A 27768-nucleotide genomic window follows, 5' to 3' on the forward strand; every position below is an offset into this window, starting at 1 on the left:
AATACATACAATACATAGAATACATTTTGGGGACAATAGATCAAAGTCAAAATTTTTTAGGAATTTTTCAAATCTTTTTTTTCTTCTCCAATTTACTCATGATAGGTGAAATTTCAAATGTCTGTAGCAGCAAAGCTATTGCTTGAATTCATACCAAATTCAGTTTATAGATTGCCAGTGACGCAGAATAAACGGATTACATTTTGGGAAAAATAGGTCAAAGTTTCAATTTTTATGAATTTTTACACCCCCCCCCCCCCCCCCATTTACTTATAATAGGAAAAATTTCAAACGTCTGTAGCAGCAAAGCTATTGATTGAATTCATAACAAATTAGGTTTATAGATTACCAGTGACCCAAAACAGAGGTGACATTTTAGGAAAAGTAGGTGGAAGTTCAAATTTTTTCTGAATATTTTACATCTTTGTTTTTGTTTTTTTTGTTTCTCCCATTTACTTATAATGGGCAAAATTTCAAATGTCTATAAAAACATCAATTTTGTTTCAATTTAATTCAAACATGGCACATATATAGAGGCAATTGATATGCTGACATCAACACATCATAGACATGATGACATCAGCTGGATCAATGCCAAAATAAGCTACAATATGTGCAAGGGGTGGGGTTTGTTGTGCCTGGCACCATTTGTTTTAGTTCATTCATGTGCTTCAGAAACTATATTATGTTCCAAGTCAAATGATGTCTAAGTATAGTAGTAGTAGTATAGTGTCTAGTATGTGCATACTGGCCACACATTTCTATTATTATACATCCCTAAAGTAGGTCACAGTGACTTAGTGGTTGGTCAGAGGTTTTTAACTCTTCCATGCATGTCATTACCCCAGTTAATACTAATTAAATATTCAATTATCCCATACAGACCCAAACAGCCTGTGGTGAGCAAAATCATCGACTGATCTAAAATGTTTAATAACTTCTGATCCACTAAATCTATCAATACATGTAAATAATTGGTGTAAAATACAGTTTGTCATCTTTTCATGGTCATCTGATATGACCCATTTGGACGTCCAGAGGCTCCATAGTGAAAATGGAAACACAGTCATCTTCTACAACATTGATTCACTAGTAAAACCCATGGAGTTTGATCAATGACAGTGGATGGAGACACTTGGTTTATGTTCAGTTAATGATATATTTGACGAAAAAAGTCACTTTCTTTTCACTTTTCTCTGTTTTGAATGTAATAACCCTCAACTTTAATCTGAGCTTTTCTGAACATCTACATGGTCAGTACATTAAATATAGGGAAAATACCTGAGTTATACTTAAACATTGCAAAATACAGAGCATATTATCAGAATAAATAGTGATAAATCAGTTAAGAAATGTTAAAAATAGAGAAATATTCATTTGGGAACAGTCACAAAAGTAGCACTGGGTCTCATGGGTTAAAACTATTTTATTTGCAGTAATTCTTCCAAACTAACAGGCCCCCTCTCTTAAATATTGTGTCACTGTGTTTTCTAATATTTATTACCCTGATATATTGTTAAATGAATCCCAAACATATGATTACAAAGAAATGATCTAATTACCTACAGTGTAATACTTTGTTCACAGATTAATTGTCATGGTTTTGTCATTTTGTTCCAATGACAGAATACAATCACTGATTTATGACATTCACTGACATTCACCACAGTGGACAGTTACATTTTATACTGAAATGTTATCTCAAAGCAGCAATATATTCTCTTTGTGGAAAGAGATTTATGGATGTGTTTATGCTTAAAAAATTAAAACCATTACAATTTAAACTGTTGTTGCATTTTACCCATTAATGTGAATAACAAGGTATTATACTTAAAAAATCTAATATTGAAAAAATCCAAATGGGTGCATTTTAGATCTTGTTCAGAGGTATTCAACAACACCACTAGTTTGTTAAAAATTCATGCATAAAAGTATTCAATTAAACTTTTATATATTAACTCTCAAAGATAATTTTTGTGGTGACTTCCACGTACATTTTTCTCCACATGTAACTTTCCCTGAGGGATTTTTCACCATTTATTTTAACATTCATTCCTTACATTTTGCATTTTTCTTACTTTTAATTTCTTACTTTTAATTTGCAAACCATTTAGATGTATATGAAAGCTTAGAGTAAATTCAAAGGTTATTATATCAAACTGAAAATGTGAATTTTCTACAATATAACTGAACATAAAAACAAGCATCAACAAACACTGTCATTTATCAAACTGCATATTGGTTAATCAGTGTTGTAGAAGATGAGTGTTTGCATTTTTATTATGGAGCCTTTCAACGTCCAAACAAAACACATCTGATGCTGTGGAAAAGCTGAGAAATTACATTTTACCTGAATTATGTAAATATCCATCAATAGTTGACTAATTTCACTGTGTTGAGTCTAATCTGATTTTACATTTTAACAGAGTGTCTGCGTTCAAAAGGAGCTGCATGGAAATTAGATAGTGATGTCAACGTAAGTGAAAGACTTTGTCTGTGTTGAAATCAGCCATGTTACATAGAGCCCCATCTGTTTTGGCAAAGACAATGTATATCATCCTTGCTTGTCTGGGAGCATTCAGGCTTATCAAATACTGCTCATACTAAATGGCACTGAAACAACGAGAGATGACACCAGGGTTACAACTACAATTACTCACCCGTAGAATGTCTCTGTTCTTCTCCCCAGGACTCTCACGCACAAACAAACATGGCTTCAAATGTTCTGTGTTGAATTTCATGTTATTTTTTTAACTTTTCCTGAACAAATGGTGATTAAAACCAAACGGAGGGAAGAGAAGAACATACTTCACTTCTGTCTCCGCTGACACACCACAGCTAACAGGTTTGCCTTTCATTAAAATCACTTCGGTTGTGGCTTGATCTTCTTGAAAGCTGCAATAATCTTTGATTCTCTCTCAAGCAAAAAGCAACAGTTTGACATCCATTTTCTGATGTTTACTTATCAAATATGAAAGAGATTCCTTCCACAATACTTTGTAATAACATCCTTTTTAATTTAACAGCTATGAATACAAGCATACAGGTGTGTCATTGTCAGCTGTTCTAAAAATGAAAGACCTCTACAAATGAAATGCAAACGCATACAATGTACTCCTGTATAGCATTTACCACCGTGACAGTGATTTACATTTAGATGCAGAGTGCTGATGTATTTTAGAGAGTACATTTCCATATATCTTTCTTTGAGGATTTATGGCTTTGTTTTGAAGCATGTATATTAATTTGAACAATGAAGGCGGAGGAGATGTCAGACAGAAAATACTAGAGTTGGAAAATGAAAAGGAGATTTAGTATTAAAGAGCTTAAAAGAACAAGGATTATGTCGGCCATGCTGTGCAAATATTGTTCCGTAGGTACTTAGAACAACAACAACAACAAAAAAAAAAAACATCACAAAAGGTTTTGAACACAACAATTATTCAATGTGGATTCGGTGCTGTGCGGTGTTGTGAGAAGTATAATTAAGACACACAAAATGAGTGAAGAATGATGATCAAACAGTATAACAGACGTTAAATGGTAGCTTTCATAAGAACCAAGGTCAAAGCAGACAGATACATCTTAAAGCTGCTTTTTTAAGTCCACAGATAAGCCTCCCTCACATCCTCTGGGACGCTGTTTCAGGTGATTAAAGATACTTTTAGGTGTAGTTTTTTGATTTATGTATCAAAGCTACTATCACTGTCTAAGAAATTCATTTGATATTCAGACTTGGTGTTTTGTACCTGTCACTGACATTACTTGTATAATTAACTTCTCCTCTTGACAAGATGCTAAAGTCTAATTATGAATATTTAATTTTTTGGCGCTGCTGATACCAATGAATCCATCTATCTATCTATCTATCTATCTATCTATCTATCTATATATATATATATATATATATATATATATATATATATATATATATATATATATATATATATATATATATCCATCATTCTGACTGCACTACTGAGCAACAACCATCATTTTATTCATTACAATAACAATATCGGACTCAATCAATTGAGCAGACCATGCATATGTAGCATTTCTACTGCAGACAAATAGTAGCACAAACTGCTTCACACAATAAAACAAAAGCGAAAAAAAAAAAAGATAAAACTAGAAGCACTCGGAGAGCGCAGACCTCCGCCAAGGCTGATCAGTGGGGCCCCCCGTGGGCCCCCCCACCCCCGATCACCCCCAAAAGTTAATCATTTCTTCCTTATCCCATTTCCAACAAACCCTGAAAATTTCATCAAAATCTGTCCATAACTTTTTGAGTTATGTTGCACACTAACGAACAGACAAACAAACAGACAAACAAACCCTGGCAAAAACATAACCTCCTTGGCGGAGGTAATGAAACTGAACAACAATAAAACATAAAAGTACACTAAGACGATAATAAAAATTAGTTAGACTGACAGGATCCTCAACCTTGTGGCATTTTAAGTCTTTATGTCTGTCACAAACCAAGATTTTCTGTGATTCGTATAATACATAAGACACATAAATTAAAAAAAAAAAACGTATCTTAACCCATAAAGACCCAAACATCTACCATCTACCAAAATCATCTACGGACATAAACTTTTTAATCCCTGTTAATCCAGTAATCCTACCGATATATGTAGATAACCGGTTTAAAATTCTGTTTGTCATTTTTTCATGGTCATCAGATATGACCCATTTGGACATTCAGAGATTCCGTAGTGAATGTGGAAACACCATCATCTTCTACAACATTGATTCACCAGTAAAACCCATGGAGTTGGATCAACAACAGTGGATGGACACACTAGGTTTATGTTCAGTAAATGATATATTTTGGCCTGATATATTCGGCTTTCTTTATTTTTTGATATAATAATCTTCACCTTTACGCTTTACTAATGAACATCTACATGATTTGTAAATTAAATGTAGGAAAATACTTGATTTTCACTGAAAAAAAAATCTAAATGCCTAACACAATATTACAATAAATGGTGATATGTCACTTAAGGATGGTTAGATATAGAGAAAAATTCATTTGGGAACTGTCACAAATGTCACACTGGGTCCTTTTGGGTTAAGGTAGAGCCTCAAAACTACTTACAAGTATTCACATAATGGTGCCTGTAGAAATACAGAAAATAGATAATTATAGCGTTTCATCTGGTTAAATCTCCCTCTTCTAAATGAAGCAGATTTAATCCATCCACTTAAAGATGTGAATTTCACACTGATGATAAAAAATGCCGATCAACATTATTATGGTTAGCAGTGGTAGCATTATTTATTGATGATTCTTTTATTTTACCTTCATTGGAGGGTGATGATTGCTGTCATAATTATTACTTTAATTGTGCATATTATGAATATTATGAGTATTAGTATTGCCTTTCTCTTATGTTTTTACACATGTGTTCACACTCACGCACAGACAAATTATAAAGAAATGATTGGAAATTACACACTAACACCCCATATGGTCTGACTAAAGCTGTATGCTAGATGTGTTACTTTTTCTCTATCTGCTTTCTGTTTTCTTTTTTTTCTTTGCATTGTTTTAACATCTTGTGATGCTGCCAGTGCATGTAATTGGTATTGTTCTCCACTGTAAATATTGTCACTTTTTTCTATTCTCTAGCAATTAAAAAAATGTGAATGTGTATTTCATGCAGTTCCACTTCTTTGTTTCCGTAGTGTTTTAGCAGAACTTGGAACTGTTTTGAAGTCTCAATAAGAAAACCACAGACACAGTCTCGGATCAGAGATTGCCTAATTCAGTGTTTTAAGAGAAAAGAAAAAGCTGACGATGAGATCATGGCAGATGTGAGAGGAAGTGGTGCTCCAGGCTGTGTCTAGAACAGGCCAAAGGATACTGTGTCATCCACAGGTGCACAAATATGCAGTGTAGGCAACATTATGACACTGGTTTCTAGTCTTGTGGTTAGAAATGGCCTGTGGGCAGAAACTTGATCAAGTAAGTGTTGTTGAAAATATGGGGTGTTCTGGCATTTGTTTCAAAGACAAGCAACAAGGGGAACTTATCTTCCATTTTCTCTTTCAGTTGTATTAGGTAACAATTGAGGTTTTTAATACTGAAATGCTGGAAATACGCCTTAATAAACAATGATTGAATGATAATTATGATCCAACCTCAGGATCCAATGAAAGAACTGTACTGTAACTTCAGAGGAAGGCCCATATACAGTGTCTCATGTATCAGGTATGAAGAGCACCTTCAAACAGCTTTTGATCTTGAAAGTGAAATAAATTATATGTATGGTGGACTTAGACAAGACTCTACATGTACATAACATCACAACAGTGTGGTAACAACTCTTCCGATGTATTTTTGTAACATTGTAAAATACGAGACATTTGTGGTTGAATCTAGACAAGGCTTGTGGTCAGAGATATTATTGTTAGAAGAAAAAAAACAATACATTCAGATGTTATACATCAACAAAATGTAATAATTAGCTTCTCAAAAAATACCACTCACACATCTCATATAAAGGATAAAGTTCAAAATGTTTAGGAGCAACACAATGAGCTCCATGAGAGCTGCTTAGCATGTCAGTTTGTGCCTGCTTATGGTCGCTTGTTTCTGTGCCCAAGGCTTTAATTATTGAATCCATTGTTTATTCCTCTGTTTTAACCCTTTGTTGTTCAACAAAAGAATGTCCACCTTATTATGCTGCTGGCAGGGTACCTTGTTTGTTGCCCTGATGCTGAAAATATTCCACTGGCATCAAATATCTGGTGAGATGTTTGAACCAGCATTTCCATGCTTGAAAAAGTGATTATTTTCTTTGTGAGTCTTTGCAATAAAACATGAAATACATGGGCAGCTTCACTCTAAACCTGTATTATTAACACAATGCAGGCAGATAAAAACAACAAATACATTGTTATATTCTATTACAATATGCCTGAGCCTGGGGAGATAAAGAAAAAAAGGAGGATCCTCAAGGTTTTGTTTGTCTTCACATGCCTCTACACATTCCAGGAACGTGGAGAATGGCTAGCAAGCGACAAGAGAGGCCTTGTATTTGAAGGTCTATCTCCTGCCCACCCTGTAGATTAGTCTCTTATCTGTTAAATGAGACAGTGCCGACGGATTTGGATAACAGGACTTTGGCATCAACACCACACTCCCTGCACTGAGAGCTGTGCTGTATCACAGAGAGTCCCTGTGCGAGAGCTCAGCAGCACAGACAGCCTTGGACCAACCAGTGGGAGGATATTGGGAGCCACATAATAGGCAGCTTCAAACACTGCCATTCCTTCTCCATGAGTGCTGCTGATGTTTTCTTTTTTCCTTCGCAGCTTATATCATAGAAATGACTGTAACATGGAATCATGAGTGATACGTCCCAGAATGGAGAGTCGATTCACACTCTCCCACATATCACCTGGATGGATGTGTGGTTAAGATTCCAATACACGTTGACTCATTCCATCTCCCAGCCTGAGCTGCGAACATGTGACCAGCCAGGCAATAAGGCAGCCTGAAATGCATCCTAGAGTCGTGGCTCATGATTTGATCTGGCTTGTAGTCTCCCTCACCCTGGGCTGGAATTGATAGGTGGTGTTAAGTGCACACCTGGGACCCAACGTCAGGTCCCTGTGCTTTCACCCAGTTTCCACCCCCTCCCCTTAGCTTCAAACCCCGGCCAGATATTAAACAGAAACACTGCTCCACACACTTGCCAGCCCACACAGACTTACTGAGACAGAGCTGCCTGCCGCGTTAGGCGCGAGTGCCAGTCACCGTCAGGTCCAATGGGCAAAAAAACCTGAGCACATTCCTGAGACCTTACACAGACTCGCTAGTTAATAAATCTCTTAGCCTGCTGAGGTCACAAAACACAGGAAGGTGATGATTATCTAGACCAGAGAGGTAACAGGAGAGGACACAGAGTCAGGTTACACCGAACAGGCTTTTCACTCTGAGCAGGGATTTGACGTGCCCAGATATATAGGCCATAGTGTGTGTGAGTCTAAACTTACCTGGAGGGAGGGTAAAATGAAAATGAGGATTTAGAACTTAACATTAAAATTCACAGACCCATCAATACTGCTACTTACTTTATACTATTTAACCCATAAGGACCCAATGTGACTTTTGAGTCAGTTCCCAAATGATTTTTTACTCTCTATTTAACTTTTTCAAAGGGATTTATCACCATTTGCTAGAATATTATTGTCTGAATTTAGCATTTTTTCAGTGAAAATCATCTATTTTCCTATATTTAATTAACTGATCATGTAAATATTCATAAAACCTCAGAGTAAATTCAGAGGTTATTGTATCAGAACAGAAAAAAAACTGAAGAAAAAGTGACTTTTCTGTAAAATATATCATTAACTGATCATAAATAAAGTGTCCATCCACTGTCATTTATCAAACTCCATGGATTTTATTGGTAAATCAATGTTGTAATAATAATGATAATAATAAACTTTATTTGTATAGCATCTTTCATACAGAAATTGTAGCCCAAAGTGCTTCACATTGATTGAAAAAAATACAATATTAAAATACATTTAGATTTGATTAGAAATACAATAAAATAAAAATAAATATAAAAACAGCGCACATTAAAATATTTGATTATGCATAGAATTTTTGAAGTGCAAGAAATAAGATGAAATGTGAGAGAAATACAATAAAATAAAAATAAAAGCAGCGCACATTAAAATATTTGATTATACATAGAATTTTTGAAGTGCAAGAAATAAGATGAAATTTGAAATACAGTAAAATAAAAAATAAAAACAGAAATACAATAAAATAAAATAAAAATGAAAAACCGCACATTCCTGGTTCCTGAATTGTGACCCCATTTTTATCTCCTTTCAAAGGCTAATGAGAATAAAAATGTTTTTAATTTGGTTTTAAATATATTCAGTGAACTGGCTTCTCTAATGTCTTTTGGAATTGTATTCCATAACTTTGGTGCATAGTTAGTAAAGGCTGCGTCCCCCATTTTCTTTGTAATATTTCTGGGTAGTAGAAGATGACAGTATATCCACGTTCACTACGGAGCGTCTGATGACCATGAAAAGATGACAAACTGTATTTTACACCAATTATTTACATGTATTGATATAATTAGTGGATCCACAGTTTATATCAGTGAATGCTTTTGGTCGACGGTGGATGTTTGGGTTTTTATGGGTCTAAATATTTTATAGGTTTCTAAATTAGTCTAAAAATGACACAAAATTGCCTCTAATGGCATACCTGTCAGGCTGATTTCTTTAGGGGTTAAGCAGTTTGATAATATTCACAAAAAACTAATGACAAACAGTTGGTGATAATAGCATCGTAATGTGTGAAGGGTTATCAGATTATAGCTCTGCAGGATTAGATTACAGGAATTTCAGGTAACTGCTAAACAGTTGCAATACACATTTGTGAGCTACTGAGGGAACATACACAGACTGGGTTTTGATTAGATTTTGGCTCTTCACTGAGGTCATGCTTTGGCCAAGCCATTAACTGATTTCTATATTTGCTGATGTCCTCTTGATGTAGTTCAGAGTCATTAGGCCTGTTTGTTCCTGATAACAAAACTATTACCCCAGTCACAGAGGCCATTAGGGGCTTTTCCTGAGATTTCATTTGACATCCTCTCTAGCGCTCCATGTTTACCCTGTAATGGAGTAGCTGGTCTGCCACTGGTCGAACTTACAGAACTGCTAATGACCAATCCAGCGTAATTGCCTTTGGGGCCTCAGATGGTGGATTAATTATGCAGTGTAATTTGCGAATTATCAGCTAACTTGCCTCAGCAGGTCTTGGATGGGATTAATTTACACCAATATACATGTAAATATGACAAGATGTCCCAATTAGCTGTTCAATAGAGCATAGCTTTAGTAAATAATTTGTTGTTGTTTTTTTATGTAAAGACAACATTCTCACTGAGTGGTGTTTTTTTAACAATTAATTTCAGTGTAAATGGGAACAAGTGATGGCCTCTTGGAAAACCTTGTTTGTGCTGAGCAGTGAGAACAGATAACAAGGGGCAGGAACAAACAGGAACATTATAATGGTCTAGGTTCTGCTGAAAGTAAACCCTCCTTCTTGCTGTTCTATTATCAGCTCAACATAACAAGCAGCAGAACAGTCAGACACCCACTGGAGGCCAAAAGTAAACTTCTAACAGGTTAATGATTAGCTACTGGAATATTCTTTCAAGCGTTTAAATGCTGATCTTGATTAAAATAACCCTAGAAATTACCATAGTGCCGTGTCTATTCATGGGGCAATTAAAAGCTACTATTGGGCAGGTATTGTGACTGGAAAAGAAAAAAAATAAGAAAAACAACTGGGAGTCAAACAGAGATCTATGAGTGCAATATATAAGAAAAAGAAAGTGTGTTTCAATTTGTTACTGAGTAAAGCTGAAAAGGGTTGTCTAAAGTAATCTGCCATTGTGAGAAAGCGGAGATTGGCTCCATTGAGGATCTCAGTACTCAGCCAACCCCTTCAGCAGTCCAACAGTCCGCTCAGAATAACCCTTCTAATAAGTCACTTGGAAGAAAATGTGGGGAGTCAGCTGATTCCTAATCCGCTCTCTTTCTCGCTCTGTGCTCACACATCAAGAGTCAGATTGATATGTGCAATCACATGAAAGCCCCTCTGTGGTGGGGCTATCATGGTTGGGTAGACCTGCAGGTGTTTTTTGTGTATGAGTGTTCTGGCAAAATGAGACCTGGGTGATGCATTTGGAGGGAAAAATCTCTCATCTATAATAGTGTAAACAATAAGAAGAGTAAACAGGAAGGTAATGCATATTTTTCCTCTGGTGACACAAATAAAATTTACATAATATGTCTTTGCTAATGATGTATTCTTTAGATTTAGAGACAATTAAGGGGCGTAATGCAATTACATGAAAGACTTCTACTATCGTGAATGTGTGTGCTGTGAAATGAATCCACGTCTACATGCAGATATGGGACTACATGCTGCCTGCTCTTTTTTCATAAGTTGCCTTGCAGGGGTGAACAAACAGTCATAGGGATTCAGATGACTGACAGGTCCATGAACTCTTATAGACAGGCGTTGTTTTACTGTTTAAAACCATAATCACGCTCGCCAAGACTTTGATTAATACAGTATAGGAGAGCCCTTTCCTTGTCACCATGAACACTAGGTCTATTTATGTTCCAAGATATCCATACACTTTATAGTTTATGGTAATGTATGATGATGGTGTCACATAAATAGTACTATATATTTCACACAAATATTTTGCTGTGGACTATAAGACATCCAATCATTTGTCGGCGAAGTAAATGATAAAAATGTCCATTTCCACTGTGTTTTTATTTGCTTCTCTATAATGGCATCTCTGACTTCTGTTTTTTGTTGGTTTTGTGCGGCTCATATCTATTTCAACAGTGGCAGTCAGTCGGGGAGATGTTCCTCTTTCCCTCTTTAATTGTTCCCTCCAGAGCCCATGCCCTATTTGAAACCACAAAAATGCAGGGTAATACAACACGTTATGCAAGTTCAGAAAGGTTCAACTTGAACAAACATCCTTTTACAAGTCTTACACCTTGTAATGAAAGTCTTTATGTTCGAAAATCTTAAAGAAACTGAACACATAAGGAGAAGCAACTGACTTTGAATGTCTCATCCGCAAGTCTGGCACCTGCACCCACAAGCCTGCTGCACCATATGTACATACCGTACGCATATAAATCACTAAAATTTAATAGTACCGCGTTTCAGTACTACACCGGTGGTGGGAGTAACTGACAGCACCAGGATTAAAGTAATTATTCACACTTTGCAGATGAGCTTATGTTTGTTTTAATCTTGAAGCATGGATTGAATTTTAACTAAATATGTGTATACTTAAACTAATCACATATACACATAGCACTTCTATCTCAGATGTTTCAATCCCTCCAATCCTTGAGCCTCTTGAACTACTACGTTTGCATCTTGTGACCAGTATGGGAAAAAAAACTAACTGTGACACATGATAAGATGTCATTGACATGTTGCACAAAAGACATAATCAATCCACATTCTGCAATCAGACACTCAGCAGTTGCTTTGTTTGATTTAAACACCTGCAATTTTTCTCCAGTAGGATTTGCTTCCTGACTGTAATTTAGATAAATACAGCATTCTGCAGAAACTTTTTTCTTTCAGAAAATAGAAGAGATTGTGTAAATACTAAGATTTTTTCTTAGATTTTTTCCTTTTGCAAAATAATAAATAAGCCAGTTTGTTGCTGATCATTTGGAGACCCTACCATGAGCAAATATAACCTTAGGACTGTGACTCTTGTCTGAATGAAGATAAGAACAATCATGAATCAAAGAAAATTCACCTTAGAAAGGCAACAACCCTCAACAACAACGGCAACCCTCATGGAAATTTGTTGTCTAAGTTGCATAGTCATTGTTTATCCTTATTGATTTTTGTGATATCATAGCAAACTATCCATCCATCCATCCATTCTCTTCCGCTTATCCGGGGCCGGGTCGCGGGGGTAACAGTCTAAGCAGGGATGCCCAGACTTCCCTCTCCCCAGACACCTCCTCCAGCTCTTCCGGGGGGATCCCGAGGCGTTCCCAGGCCAGCCGAGAGACATAGTCTCTCCAACGTGTCCTGGGTCTTCCCCGAGGTCTCCTCCCGGTGGGACATGCCCGGAACACCTCCCCAGGGAGGCGTCCAGGAGGCATCCGAAACAGATGCCCGAGCCACCTCAGCTGGCCCCTCTCGACGCGGAGGAGCAGCGGCTCTACTCCGAGCTCCTCCCTGGTGACTGAGCTCCTCACCCTATCCCTAAGGGTGCGCCCAGCCACCCGACGGAGGAAACTCATTTCGACCGCTTGTATCCGGGATCTTGTCCTTTCGGTCATGACCCAAAGCTCATGACCATAGGTGAGGGTAGGAACGTAGATTGACCGGTAAATCGAGAGCTTCGCCTCTCGGCTCAGCTCCTTCTTTACCACAACCGACCGGTACAGCGTAGCAAACTAATTTCCTGTTAAGTTCTTTGAGACATTGTGTACATGTGATTGGTAAACTTGTCTCCAGACACTGTTACTCATAATGTTGAAATAAAATATTTTTACCCTTTTCTCATGAAATGATTATGATGATGTGATTTTTTTCTTGATAGATAAAGTGTAACTGGGACTCAATATGTAATCATTGCACTAGTGAAAGGTGATTACTGATGTGTATGAATAGGAATAAAAATAGGAATGTGTCTGAAAACAATTATTCCAACTTTATGGGCAACAGTATAAAAAAATGCAGCACATGTACATATCCAAGTATGTCCTGCTTACACATCCTGCTGCTTTTTACTGCTTCTTTAGATCATTTCCACATAATGAAATATATCATCTCAACTTTCATTTTATGTAATTTGTAATTCAAGATGTAAAGGTAGTATTTCATCCTTGTGATCCAAAGTGACAAGAGAAGATGAAATTCTACTTGCATCTAACTTTCTTTCTTCGGCTGAATGTGTAAGTAGAATGTATCCAGCAAAAACACCCAGAACAGTTGAATATCACTGTAGTTGTTCACTGTAAACTTTTCATTCATTTATCCCCACATTAGTTGTATTTTTACCACTTACAGATTAAGTAAAAATGCCACACAGCTGGGCAATTAGAAATCACAATCACTGTGACAGCCAGTAGAAGTATATAATCGCAAAAGTTTGTATGCATGGTACTTTGGTATTTTTGTATGATATCAGATCAAAAGGAAGATAACTACATGTTTAATAGTATTAAATTTAAGATTTTTTGATGATCAGAATAAATAGTAAATCCAAAAATGACCAGAAATCTTTGGATTTTCCTTTGTGAGGAGAAAACAAGCTCATATTGCAGAAATAACTGAAATATCAGTTTTTCAGTCAAACATGCAGCAGAAGTGCTGTACTGTACTCCGCTTTTAAATATATAGTTTGCAAAGTAATACACTTAGTGGCTATACCTTTTATTAGTTGAAAGTTACAGGAGAAGATTAAATGCTATTTTGATCTAATTTGCTATTTTTTTGTCTGAATGTGTAAGTAGGCTGCATAGGCTGTACAAAGTCAGATGAAATTTACAACAGTTGTTCATAGTGCAATCTCTTCTCCTGTTAAGAGCAAAGTGTTGGTGGTTTGATTCGAAAAATGAAGTATAAGTTGTGTTTTTACCAATTAAGTACTTGTTTCACTTAGGGTGTAACTACAGTAGACATGTTCATCCACTAAAGAGCTTTAGGTGAGTGGACAGAGCCAATGGCACAACGACCCTGGGAATACGCAGGCAGTTTTCCGGGTGTACACCAGTTTTTCATTTCACCTGCATGTGCCTGAATAAAAGGGAGGCGGAGTCATGCTGGTGCACGCGATTGGCCTCAACCTGTAGACCTGTCTGCGAGGAGGACAGAGGCAGCAAGGGAGGGGTACCTACCGACATAATTACAACACTGAACACTCAACTATCTGTAGACTAATCGAGCCACTGAGATTCCTCATCCCCCTGACTATTCCCAGATAACTGTCTTTAGTTAATGTATCTTGGTTTCGGGAAAGCGCATGTTTGATGGCATTTTGGAAGTCTCCGCGGCGCACTCCAAGCAGAAGAGGAGACGTTACGGCGCGAGTTAGCTAACGTTAGCTCGCTAACAAGGTCAGTTTGAGTTTTGGGTGCTGTCGCTGTTCAAGCCGTAGCGCCATTAAAAAATGCCTCCCCTGTCGTATTTGCTAACTGCGCCCATTAATAGAATCACCACCGGCTGCATTCCGCTGACAGGACAGGTAACGAGCTATATTTATCATCGGCATATTCTCTTGTCGTTAGCTTATTTGTTAGCCGTATTCGGTGGCTATCACTGCTCAATCCGTTCGTTCTTATTCGACTTTGGTGGAAGAAATTGGGCTAGCTTGCGGTAGGTAAATCTGCCTTGTGGATGATGCTGCCAAGTCGTAAATGTTTCTTTTACAGTATGGTATCAGAATTATTATTGTCTGTAACGTTTATCGAGAGCCAGGCAGTTCTATGTCGGATGCTGGAGCTCGGTGCTTCTTTCCGCCTAGAATAAAACAGGTGCATCTCTACACTAGCGATGGACAGATGCGGAATAGCCCTCTGGATCCAGTTGTCAGATTTAGCGTTTCTTATGGCGAATCTTGTAGGTAAATAATTTCGCAGGAGCTATTTTGACACAGTGTGCAATGGTTAATGATTTATGGAGGTTGAATGTTGACGGCAGCGTTATCATTTGCGAAGGCCTTGCCTACTCCCGTCTTGCCGAAACGGGCCCGGTAGCTAACGATTCAGTTAGTTAGCTAGTTAGCTCATAGAAAGTAACCGGATAGCTAGCTGACTGCTTACACACTCACTTATTCTAATCCCGAAACATTTAATCTTCCCACTGGCAGATTCCGTGATTTGTACACACTCGTTAATCATCTGTTCTCAGTGTTGTTGCTTTTCCCACATTAAGTAAAGCTGTTTTGCGAAATGATGCGATTTATTCACGAAGGCTTTAATGTTAAGTTGTGGTTCTGCAGCTGTGTAACTTTTTTTTGTTTGTTTGTTTGTTTGTTTGTTTGTTTTTTAGAGGCGATGAGTAGCCTTAACCAAGATTTTATATTTAAACTTTACTTATGCTTTATCATATAGGTAGCGCACTCTTGAAATAGACAAAGTGATTTGTTGACAACGGGGACCTTCGATTGCTTTTACTGTGACGTTAAACGAGTTGCTCTCAGGTTATCATGCCAGGTTGCATTTTCAGCCAGAGAAGCCAATTTTGTGTTTTCCTCTCCACACATTTCATTTTAAGTGTAGAGGGCAACACAAGGGAAACATCCAATTGCAGAGCAAGCTTGTCTTGTGAATATGTTTGTTATTCAGCTCATGCACTATCTAGAGGCTGCTGGATGTGGTACGTCAATTCAATTGGCCCTGAGTGCCACTGTGCATGGGAACCCTAATTATTTTTTTTATGGTTTTCAAGTTTTAACTACTGCTGAACTGCAAATAGCACGGATATTGTGGTTGTCAACTATTTTCCAGTAGTGCAAACCACAGTGTGACATGGACGGAAATCACCCACACTCATCCTTATGTCACTGCAATGTTTACAGTATACAAAGGTATTCGTCATAAAAACAGTTTAGTTCACTGTATGAGCAGCACTGGGCACTGTGAAACATTTTGTTTGCCAGTACCGATACCTTTAGATTGATACTATTTTGAGTTCTGCTTTTTAAATACTAGTTTTCCATTTGATCAAAAAAGGAAATTTATGGCACAGAATGGTAGAAAATTGTGGTTTTATTCATCAACTCTTCATTCATAACATAACTTTAAGTCTAAAAAGGTTAGTACAAAATAAAACCTATGCAGAAATTGAAGTTATCTGTGAACACAATACTTATAAAATGTTTATAAGCCACAGGCACTGACACAGATGAGATTTAACCTACTCTTTACGTTTTAGATCAAATATAGACATTTTTCAATGTTGTGCAGTAGCTAAGCAGTTAGTGTCCTAAGTGTTAAAGTTCAGTACCTAGCCATATGCCTTTATGCATTTTTATGTAAATTGATCTGTAGTGTTCCCTGAAGATTAGAAATCCCAATTGCTGACAGCCTGTCTAAGTATATAATCACAAAAGTCTGTAATGTAAGGTATATTTTGTGTATGATTTAGTGACATTGAATACAGTGAAGTCCTGTGTGAAATGTACAAAAGGAAACTCACTACATTAAAAAAAAAAAAAAAAAAAAAATAGTCTGTTTGTATTTTTAGATGATTAGGAAAAATAATAAATCCCAAAATATCCAGTAATCTTTGGATTTTTCTTGATGAGCAAGAACTCATGTTGCAGCAATAATTGAAAAAAGACTTTTTCACTAAAATATGCAGCAGAAATACTGTGCTGTATTCAGCTATCTAATATATCATTTGCAATGTAATACATTTTGTGACTATATTTCTTATCGTGCAAGTGTTAATGTATAGCCTTTATGCAGCTGTAGGGAAATGTCATGGGGTAACAAGAGGGCAGTTATTCCCTGTAAGGGATTGTGAATTGTGATTAAGGCGGGTCATATATTTTCAGGAAGAGTCAGTTCTATTCTTAGACATTGTAAATTAAACTAATATTATAGGTTTTCTCAATTTTTTTTAAACTCTCCCAAAGGTCAGTTTTCTCAACTAGAGTCAACATGGCTGGGAAAAAAAAAAAAAAAGTTGCTCTTTCCTCTTAAGCCATGTTTTCTTCTTTGGCCTTTTCGTTAACTGACACATCTGTTAATTTCTGAATGACTAATCTCAAAGCACAGTCTGTTACGGGCATGTTTTCATTTTAATGTTATTTATTTTAATGAAAATGAAGCTTATTGTAAAACAACATATTAAATTGTTCCATATTTCTTAATGAGATGTTGTTTGAAGTGAATCTGATTTACTCTAGCTGTGAAATGAGAACGTGATAGAATCTAGGCCACATTGTGGAGAGCTCACTTTGATGCTCAGATGTTGCCTTTTTTTTTTTTCCCCCTCGTGTGTGGCAACAGCCCGAGGTGAGGTGTAGTGCTTTGTCTGAATTAAGTCTATGGGTAATACCTATTTTCATGTTAATGTTTGTGTTTTACATTCAGACAGAAATGGAAAGATGAATCGTGAGATGTGTTCTTTCTTAATATTCAGTGTCCATATATTGTGGGTCGTGGAAGACTTTAGCCGTTCACTTCTCTAATATGCCCATGTGCCCTAAAAATGTGTAGTGTTTATGTAACTAAATATTGGATCCAGTAGAAGTGTGTGTGTGTGTGTGTGTGTCGGGGGGGATCATGGAGAACATGTCCCACCAGGAAAAAATGCACGTCTCGACATGGATAATGACTTGGGCAAGACATTGTATGTGGGTGGCAAAATGTCTGACAAGTGAAACGGGTAGCCAGTGTGTAACTAGTGTTTCAGATTACAGCCACCCTGACTAAATTATTAACTGTATGTCATTTTCCCTGATGAGTTATAACCCATTTCTTTGCCATAAAATCCACGTTGTATAGTACAACGCTTACATAGAATATATTCTGTTACTCTGCTGCAAATATTTGACTATATGTTTAGCTTTTACTTGTTATACATGTAGATTTCCTTTACAAACTTATAAACCTATCGAAGCACGTATCTCTTTATTACTAATCTCGCTGGTTTATTCGTCTTGGGTAGGGGTGCATTTCTGGTGAAAATTTTGCTGTTTCAATTAGAATCTACTTGCTTGCATCAAGGAAAAAAGAATAAGAAATACAAAATGTTGGGATTTTATTTAGCTTGTTTTATAGACTACTGCTGCTCAATGTCACTAAATCCAAAGTTATCTTTTGCCATTCCCAAAATCAGATTATTTTAAATTTGCAATTTTTCATGATTGTATAGTTTTTATGGTGCTACAGTTGCAGTTTGATTTATTGTGCTGCCTTAGTCTAAAGGGTGGGTGATCTGGCTCATGAGATGTTTGATTGTCACAATGTTCAGTGTCTCATTTCTGTGAAACATAGTCTCATTTTATGTGCTCTTGCTTCTGTGATCAAACCTTGCATGGTAGCTTTTAACAGGAATCCACCCTGTGTCAACAAACTGACAAATTGGACAAATTAGCTGACGTTTCTGTCTTCTCAAACATGATTTACCCTTTAAACATTGCAACTCTAGTAACAGCAGCAAATCTGCAATATGACAAATCAAGCTGTAAGTATTTTATATTTCCAATCCTGTGATTTCTTGTGTTTATACCGAGTCTCTCCAGAAGATTGCTTGACAGATGTCAGATTAATAGTCAGGGAAGTCCACATTGGGATGTCATTTTCAAATATCCTCTTAAAAGAATGCTTTAATTAGAATGTATTGCTTACTGGCAATTACAACTTTTGATTAACACTATTTTAATTATCCAGTAAACCCAGATATTAATCAGTGATTCAAAACAAAACTAATCTTTAATGGAAACAGTGTTACCTTTCAGAAGTCTCACTAGAAATTGTGTTAGGAATGTGATAGTATTGGTCAGATCACTTATAGTCTGGGTGAGAAGGGCTTCGTTGTAGACCTTCTTAGTTTTTTACACGTTGAGCTACAGATGTAAATGTTGTAAACAATGAATAGAAAAGGAAGATAAGTGTTGCAAAAGAAACTGTTAGCTGTAACAACAGCAGCAAGCTGAATATTGGTTTATTAAAAAGGTCAGATGATTCATGCTGCACAATTCATAAAAATGTATTCTGCCTTTATTAGCCTTTCTAAAGGCTGAGGTTATAAGAGTAAAGCGAACAGTCTTTCAGCATATTTGGAAGAGAACATGGCTATTAAAGATTAAACTAATGGTCAAGTTCTAAGTCACCACATGTTTACAGCAGAAGGTTTTTGTAACTGGAATTTAAGCCTTGCAGAGATTCTCATCACTCCCACTTATAACAATGAATGTAATTCTGCCTTGTGCAACAGGGAAAATGTGGTGACTCAACTGTCTGCTAAGCCACCTTTTTAGCAGGCATGAATTGGAAACAAGTTTTATTAAATGGGTCTTTAAATACCTCCAGTTTTAGATTTGTTACAGATTTGTCACTTGATGTCATTTTTCCATACGAGCACGTTCTAAATAGATGTAGGTCGGTCTGACTCCAGGGCATTACTAATGGTGTCATTGTTTGGATTTACATTTAAATGGTAATTTCTTTTGTTATTGACTCTGACTATTTTTGAAGCACTGCAAAGTAAAGAGTAGAGGAAAGCAAATGAGATAATCAGACTTAACTGAGGCTTTATATGCTAATGTCTTTGAGAGGAACCAGAGCATAGTCGACCATGCATTTTAGTGTATAGATAATGACTAGATCTAAAATGAGGGAATACAACCTTAAATTTACCTGGAAGTGATGATGCTGACCGTCTGATCTCATCCACTTTGTAGTAAATGTATTTTTTTTTTTTTTATCCATTTTATGGGATCCTTATTCAGTAATATTTATCTTTTTGCTAACTGTCATTTGGCAAAAATGAAAATCCATTTAGAAGTACTTTTTATTAGTTATCATTAAACATCTTCAATTATATTTCAATTTTTTTTTTTTTTTGTGAAGCTCAGTCTTTGCTGAAACTTGTGGTAGAAAATGGCATTTAATATGCAACGGTATAAATATAGATGATATAAAATTAATTAAAATTTTTGTCTGCACAAAAGAGCTTTATTATCACCTTCCATCAAAAAGTATCATCAACTCAACCTGTTTTCTGAGCTGTTTTGACACATGACTAGGAGTGGGCGATCTAAAGATCATATGACAATCTTTTGAGGCAGAAACATGATCTGAATCACAATTTTTCTCACTCTTGAAATTTAGTTTCAACTAAACTAACAAGTTTTCCGAGGTTTCTGGAGGAACAGATAGGCTGCGGTGTAATGACTTTTTGTTGGTATTTGACTGAAAACTTATTTGTTCAGTTTTGGACCAATGTTACTGTCGAAGAAGAAACTTATAGAAGAAACTAGAAACACATTTACTCACTGATGAAGTAAACACTAGCCCACATTTTCTAGACTGTACATACAGCTGTGACGGCTTCAATGGTTCCCATTAATTACAAAGACTGTAGCAGCCTCCTTTGTTCCACTGGCATTTTATAATGATCCAAAAGTGGTTTAATGCTCTAAGATTGTATTTAGCCCATGTACATAGCAGTAGTTGGGCAACATGTTGTAAACGAAACAATTTAGTTGAGACGGATGCTTTAAAAAAAACCAAAACTAAAATGTCTTAAAATTGCTCGTCTCATCATTCTTCCTACAAACAACCTATGATGCAGTTCTCCCTGTAATATACAGGAGCACTGGTATTCAGGCCATTGTAAGATCATGAGATTTTCTAGTAAATCATAAAATATTTTCTTATGTGAAAAACAGGGTGTTGCATGAGTAGTGTGCATGTAACTTGACAGTTTGCGCTAGCTAATAACAGCCCAATTTTTTGTAGAAAGCTGTTTTCTGAAATTCTTGTCCGTCTGGCTCATTAACCTGATGGATGTGGTGTTCCTTGTTTAATCTGGCTCTAGTGTGTTGCTAAATGGAATATCCTGTGTGTTATTGAAAATGCATAATGGCGGCGGGTGTAGTCTTTTGAAAGAGCCAAATCGGTTAAATAATTGCAAAATAAGACTGCACCCCTAGCTTTAGAAAATGGCGATTTAATTATTTGTTTTGTCCACATCGCACAGGCCTTTCCCAGGGGCTTATTGTTGTTGGGAGCAGTTGAATTCAGGCAATAATTGGGAGAGTCTAAGATGACATCACAGCCTTGTGCTGGTCAGGCATTAGGATTCCAGGCAGTTGGCTGACCCTCCTCTGCCCATTTCTGAGTGCTACAGGATTGGGGTTGGCTGGGTCAGTACAATGGAGACTCTAATTCCAACCCCCAGGGCACCTAATTAAAACTTACAACCAAGACAAACAACCTTTGACACTCATGCATCTCATGAGAATTGCTATTACTGAAAATGCCGTGACAGAAGTTAAGATCAGTAGGGGATCAGTGTATCCTTTTTAACAATGTTTAGCACTTGAAGAGGAAGTGTGTGGAAGTGGACATGTGTGGTGAGACAGAAAATAGAAATGTTTTGCTCCCCAAAAGCTGCCATTTACTGGATGCGAATAATTACCATCCATTGTCATATTAGATCAGTGTCTCACCAGTTTTTGTGTTTGATTTATTTATGTATCGATCCACTTTTACCACATTGATTATTTCATTTATTATAAAGTTATGTGTCCTTTTTATAATTAAATCTGTGAATATCACTAATTACTTTGTGAAATTGTACTGTGGAAGTGCGTAGGGCTGAATGATGTACAAAGAATTGATATTGCAATTATGATATGAGTCATGACTGTAGTTGGAAAGGTCAATACTGCATTTCATTTTCACTGAAAAATATATACAAATGATTTGATTTTGTGTGTCTGTACCAAACAAGTATGTTCCCTTACACTTGGAGACTGTGATTTGTAGGCCTGGCATCAGTGTAGCATCAATACTTCATTTATAATGATACACTGTGACACATTTTACCTTTTATCAAAAAATTATAATTCCTGTGATTTAAATATTGCACTTGGCAGTGTTTTGATAACATTTTCAGGCATAGCAGTTAATGTAATGTGTTCAGTGATGTTTTTTCTTCCATTTTGTCTCCTGATGCACACCATTTTAAATATATCCCTTTTGTGTCTTTTCTCACGTAGCTGGTGGACATGGCTGTCTAAAAGGCTGCCAAAAATCTCTTTATGGATCACAGAAGACAGCAAAGGCAAAACCCTGCGTCTGTGAGAAAAAGCGATAACTAGGCAAACTGACCACGAGCATATCATCAGACTGACTTCAGTGCATGTGGCCTCTTCAGTTGTTCATAGACACCTGTTGGGCAGCCCAAAGGCCTGTTGCTATGCACTATAAACGGAGAGACATGAGCAGCGGAGAGACGGGAAGGGGGCGGCCTCTTTTAAGCAGGACTATCACCTTGGTAATAGGACTTCTGGTGACCATGGCCCACGGCAATGTGCCTGAACAGCAAGAGACATTGGTGGAGATGATGACAGTGGAACTAGAGGCTTCCATGCAGTCATCCGTGCTCACTGAGCTCCATGCTGCAGTGTCTTCAGTTGGTGAGGGGCCACCTACACCAACCACGGATTCTTCAGCAAAGAATGGGGCTGTGCACACTGGCATCCCTGACTCCTCTGCAATTGTGGGCCAGGTGTTCCAGTTGAGGGTCCCACCAGGACCTGCAAATGCCAGTTGTAAAATTCATGTAAGTATACTGAAGAGTTCGCCACTGTGTATTAGCGCATGTGTCACAGACTTTAAGACATCTAATGAAGTCTTGGCTTCTAGAAATAATTCAAGGTAGTTTTTAACTGTTATCATACATGCAAAGCATTATTTCTCTCTAAAATAAACACATAATGTCGTGGTAATATAGAACATGCAGTACCAGGCACTTCAGGTCTTGAGCTGCTGAAAAGAATGAGTGTGTCTCCCCAGTGTTAGTGCTGATTTAATAACTTTTCTAAACAAATGTATAATAAACAAGTGTGTAATCAGCAATTGAGGTCACATGAAAATAATATCTCATAATCTAATCTCATCAATAACCATTCACTCGAACAGTGTCTTTAATGAGGACTAACATGTCTATGTAGGACCAACTGTCTCTTTCCTGTTACTGTGTAAATGCCAAATCTTTAGTATTTATTTGTTCAGTTTTGATTACCATGTCAGTACTGATTGAAACTGACTGTGGTGCAGTTTGTTCCAGTCAGACTTATGAATGAGATGAGATTATTGGCCCATGTGGTAATACAGGATGATATCCTGTCATACAGTAATAGCTCAAAATGAAGAGTGATGACTCATAGTTATTTTGAAAAGGAGCTCACTCTACTTCCTGTTAATATTGAGAAAATTAGATAAACTGAATGGGACTGGGGAGAGATTCAGTATAGTCAAAGGATGTGTGCCTTCAGTTTAGTGTTCTTGCATGAATCTTAATTATTCATTTTCAATAAAAGATGAGATGAAGATTTTGATAATTGACTTACAGTTTACAATAAACTAAATCTGCTGAGATTTACTTGCTTTTTTTCTTTCATATCACAGCTTGGAAGCCTGTAATGAGACTAAATAAACAATGCATTTCAATAAAACCATACCCCTTAGTATCTTTATTGTCTAGCAAAATCTTATTTATTTATTTTTTTGCCTTTTGACTGTTTTCCTAAAACTACCCCTATAGTATTAAATGGTAATACTGTCTCTTTTTACTTCTGTAGCTCACTGAGATGGGGAAGGAGACTTTACCTTCCTGGTTGTATTGGGACAAAGAGAGCTGCATCCTTCGAGGCCTAGCTCTGGAGCAGGACAAAGGAGTCTATCATATCTTGGTGTCTGAAGAGGAGGTAACTGAGAAAACTGGCAGCCAAGTTTTCCCCAGTACAGTCTTCTCAATTGAAGTGTACCCAGAAGAACGGGCAGATTCTGAGCCAGCCCTACTTACTCTGCAGTCTGATGTCAGTGGCCTTCAGCCTTTCACTTGTGGCTCTGAAGAGCCAGTCACTGTCCTCACTGTCATCTTGGATGCTGACTTGACAAAGATGGTTGCTGAGCAGAGGGTGAATTTACTGGGCATCATGAGAAAGTTCTCTCATGTGCCTCTTGAGCATATGAGGGTGGTCCCTGTTGTAAACAACCGTTTATTTGACATGTCTGCTTTCATGGCTGGGCCAGGAAATGCTAAGAAAGTGGTGGAAAATGGGGCCCTGTTGTCGTGGAAACTGGGATGTGCTCTTGATCAGAGCAGCATCCCTGACATTAGCAGTGTCCAGTCCTCAGCCAAGGATGGGACCATGTCAGCCAGACTGGGCTACCCAGTGGTAGGCTGGCACATAGTCAACAAAAAACCCCATGGAGTGAAAAGGGTCAGGCGCCAGTTGTACAATACTCCTACTCCAGTACCCTCCCTGCTTCCTCCAACTACTCACCCAGAGCCTCCTGTACGAGTTATTCCCACCCCAACTTCACCCTCAATTGCTTCAGCAACAGACAACTCTGCTCCCCCTGTACGAGGCCCTTTGCCTCTTCCAGTGAAGCCCACTATGCGGGTGAGAGATCAAATAGCCCACACACCTGTCTTTGGACCTCCCCAACCCACCAGAGTACTGGGGACTACTAGCACCATACCTGTCCAGCCTACCATGACCCGACCTACATTTGTAGAAGCTACTGCTTTGCCAACACTACCAAGCACCACCAAAAGACCCAAGCAATCTACAACAAGAAAACCCAAGAAAATCAAAACCACCACCCCACCTCCCCGGGAACCAAAATCTACCACACCGAAACCACCCAAGCGCACCACTACTTACTCACCAGCTCCAGACTCCAATAAAAGTCCAGAGATCCGCAACCCCATTGATCAAGTAAATGCATGGGTTGGAACCTACTTTGAGGTTAAGATACCTGTTGATACATTCTATGACAGGGAGGATGGTACTGCTGATAAGCTGCGTTTAACTTTGAAGAAGACCCCCAAAGAACCAGTTAGTGAAACTTCTTGGATCCAATTCAACAGCACTATTCAGCTTTTGTATGGCCTTCCAGATGAGCAACATGAAGGTAAACATGAGTATTTCATGCTAGCTACTGATAAGGGTGGAAGGAGTATCATGGATGCATTTGAGGTTCAAGTCAATCGTTGGGCAACTAATGACAAACCCTCAGCGGTATTTGCTGCTCGGTTCCATGGTGATCCTAAATCCCTAACAAATGATGTCCATAAGAAGATTCTTCTGACCAAAAAGTTGGCTTATGCCCTTGGAGATCGCAACAGCAGTACAGTGACCCTGAGAAGCATCACAAGGGGCTCTATTGTAGTGGAGTGGACCAATAACAGTCTCCAGCAGAGTCCTTGCCCGAAAGACCAGATCACAGTTCTAAGCAACAGGATCTCTGATCCCCAAGGCACACCTAAACTGGCCTTCGTCAAAGCCATGGAACCTGAATTTAAACCAATTAACATCTCAGTGCGTGGGACCAATAAATGTCAGAGCTATACCTTCATTCCACCTGGAGAAATTCCATTGCCTGTTCTTCCTACAGCTATACCTTCCCCTGGGACTGGCCGCGTGAGCAGTGATGATGTCTACTTGCACACAGTTATCCCTGCTGTTGTGGTAGCAGCCCTGCTCCTCATAGCAGGGATCATCGCTATGGTCTGTTACAGAAAAAAGCGCAAAGGGAAGATGACCATAGAGGAGCAAGCCACCTTCATCAAGAAAGGGGTGCCCATTATATTTGCTGATGAGCTGGATGATTCTAAGTCACCCCCATCCTCCAGCATCCCTCTCATCCTTCAGGAGGAAAAGCCTCCATTGCCTCCCCCAGAGTATCCCAACATGGCTGGTCCCCATAGTACCCTTCTGGACCAGGATTTGCTGGAGGAGTACTCTATTTATCAAGACGAGGATCCCAATGCACCTCCTTACCAACCTCCTCCACCATTTACTGTCCCCATAGAGGGCAAAGGCTCTCGCCCCAAGAACATGACCGCATACCGGTCACCACCCCCCTATGTGCCTCCCTAACGCACACTGGTGCTTTCAGTTTGGAAAGCAGGTGCAATATAGGGATGCTTATTGAAAACAGGAGTAATTTTACATGTGCTCAAAGAAATGGCTTTGACTTTGTAGAGAAGCAGGCAACCATACCCATATATTTGACCACCATGGATAAGACACTGTATCGTACAATTCTACTTCTGGCACAGAGCAAATGGATGGGAAACAGTTTGTAATTCCAACACTATGTTTTTGTTGTCCTTCAGATTGGGTTTTGACTTCTTGCGTATACCTTTTTGTCTGTTTTTTGCCAGGAAGAGTCAATTTTATCTTCAATGATGTACTATTTCTATTGTATAGAAAATAATAAAGAAGCAGGAGAGACTGAAGCCCACAGGGCTTTTGAACAGATGTCACCATGACAACAGACTTGAGGCTCTCCATCACAGTGTTAATCTTTGAGTTCTATATCACTCTTATCTGTCCTTCTGCTAGGTTTACTAAGATTTTGCACCTGTTATTTCTAGAGGGGATGAAAGACAAAAAGCCAAACTGAAAGCATGAATCACTTTATTTACAAAAAAAATGAGTTTATTTCTAAGACTTTGATCCCTCCCTGTTCTTTGCTATGCTTTGCTCCCTCTCGACAATAACATGCAAACCTTGCACTTATGCAAATTCTTGTTAAACCTTGCACTATATGTCTTGCGCAGAATGGAATACAGCAAGTGGTAGTCCAATAAGGAGAAAACATTTCTTTGAATCCTTGAACTCACCACACCACTGAGACTACTATGGTAATCAATCAAAATGGACATTACATACACTGATCACGCCTGTTGTAGATGTAGCCAAATTAAGTTACATAAACTTTTTTTTTTTTTTTTGGTTTTTTTAAATGTGTGTGTGCCACTGAACCTGCCTGTGAGATGAGGTGGTTTTGCTGTTGCCAAGGTGATGTCTTTGATCGCCGATAATGATGGGGCCGATGTAATTCTTGGTTTTCAGCAGGGTGAGAATTGGCAACATAGTCAATGAGGGGGGTCCACGGTCTTCTGTTTAGTTGCTTTTGTTGGTATGAAGGGTGGGGGTGGGCCCAACAGTTATCACTGCTCTGCCTGTGGGTGTTGCACTGTCACATTTAGTGCACAGCCTGTTGTCAGTTCAGATGAGGCATCGGGACAAGGGGTTGTACATAATAGTGTGCCTGTGAAATTAAAGAACTCCATAATGTTAGTGTTTTATCAGTAAACCTAGTTGGGGAAGGGGTGGGAGGGAAGAGTGGGAAATAATTTTATTTTTTAATTGTATGTCTAGATTTATGATCACAATCATAAAAAAATGACTTTATAATTTGTGAGGGTATAAAAAAAAATTTACTTACCCATCACAAAAAAATAATGCATTGTCTCAATATGATGGGGAGCAAAGAAACTGCAACAATATGTGAATTATGTACATTTCATATCTGATATCACCATAAGAAAAAATGGTTAAAAATCTAATGTTTTTACTGAGTTTTTGATACAGTCTTAAACTTGTTTTATGAAAATATATTAATAAAATGTAATACTATTTGTAAAGCCTCAAA

The 27768-nt window shown here is 37.8% G+C and overlaps 1 protein-coding gene across 2 annotated transcripts; it reads left to right on the forward strand.

Moving 5' to 3' along the window:
* The first annotated feature begins 14415 nt into the window (after nt 1-14415).
* Nucleotides 14416-27768, forward strand: LOC115422065 (dystroglycan-like). Of its 2 annotated transcripts, none has more exons than XM_030138117.1 (3): nt 14416-14682; nt 22308-22873; nt 23895-27768. In XM_030138117.1, the coding sequence occupies exons 2-3, from the start codon at nt 22451-22453 to the stop codon at nt 26202-26204; spliced, it is 2733 nt and encodes a 910-aa protein (XP_029993977.1). In that variant the 5' UTR covers nt 14416-14682; nt 22308-22450; the 3' UTR covers nt 26205-27768. The 2 variants fall into 2 exon arrangements, with proteins under 2 accessions (XP_029993977.1, XP_029993978.1); XM_030138118.1 differs by lacking the exon at nt 14416-14682 and adding an exon at nt 14689-14810.

This window comes from Sphaeramia orbicularis, chromosome 7, assembly GCF_902148855.1.
Source record: "Sphaeramia orbicularis chromosome 7, fSphaOr1.1, whole genome shotgun sequence".
NCBI lineage: Eukaryota > Metazoa > Chordata > Actinopteri > Kurtiformes > Apogonidae > Sphaeramia > Sphaeramia orbicularis.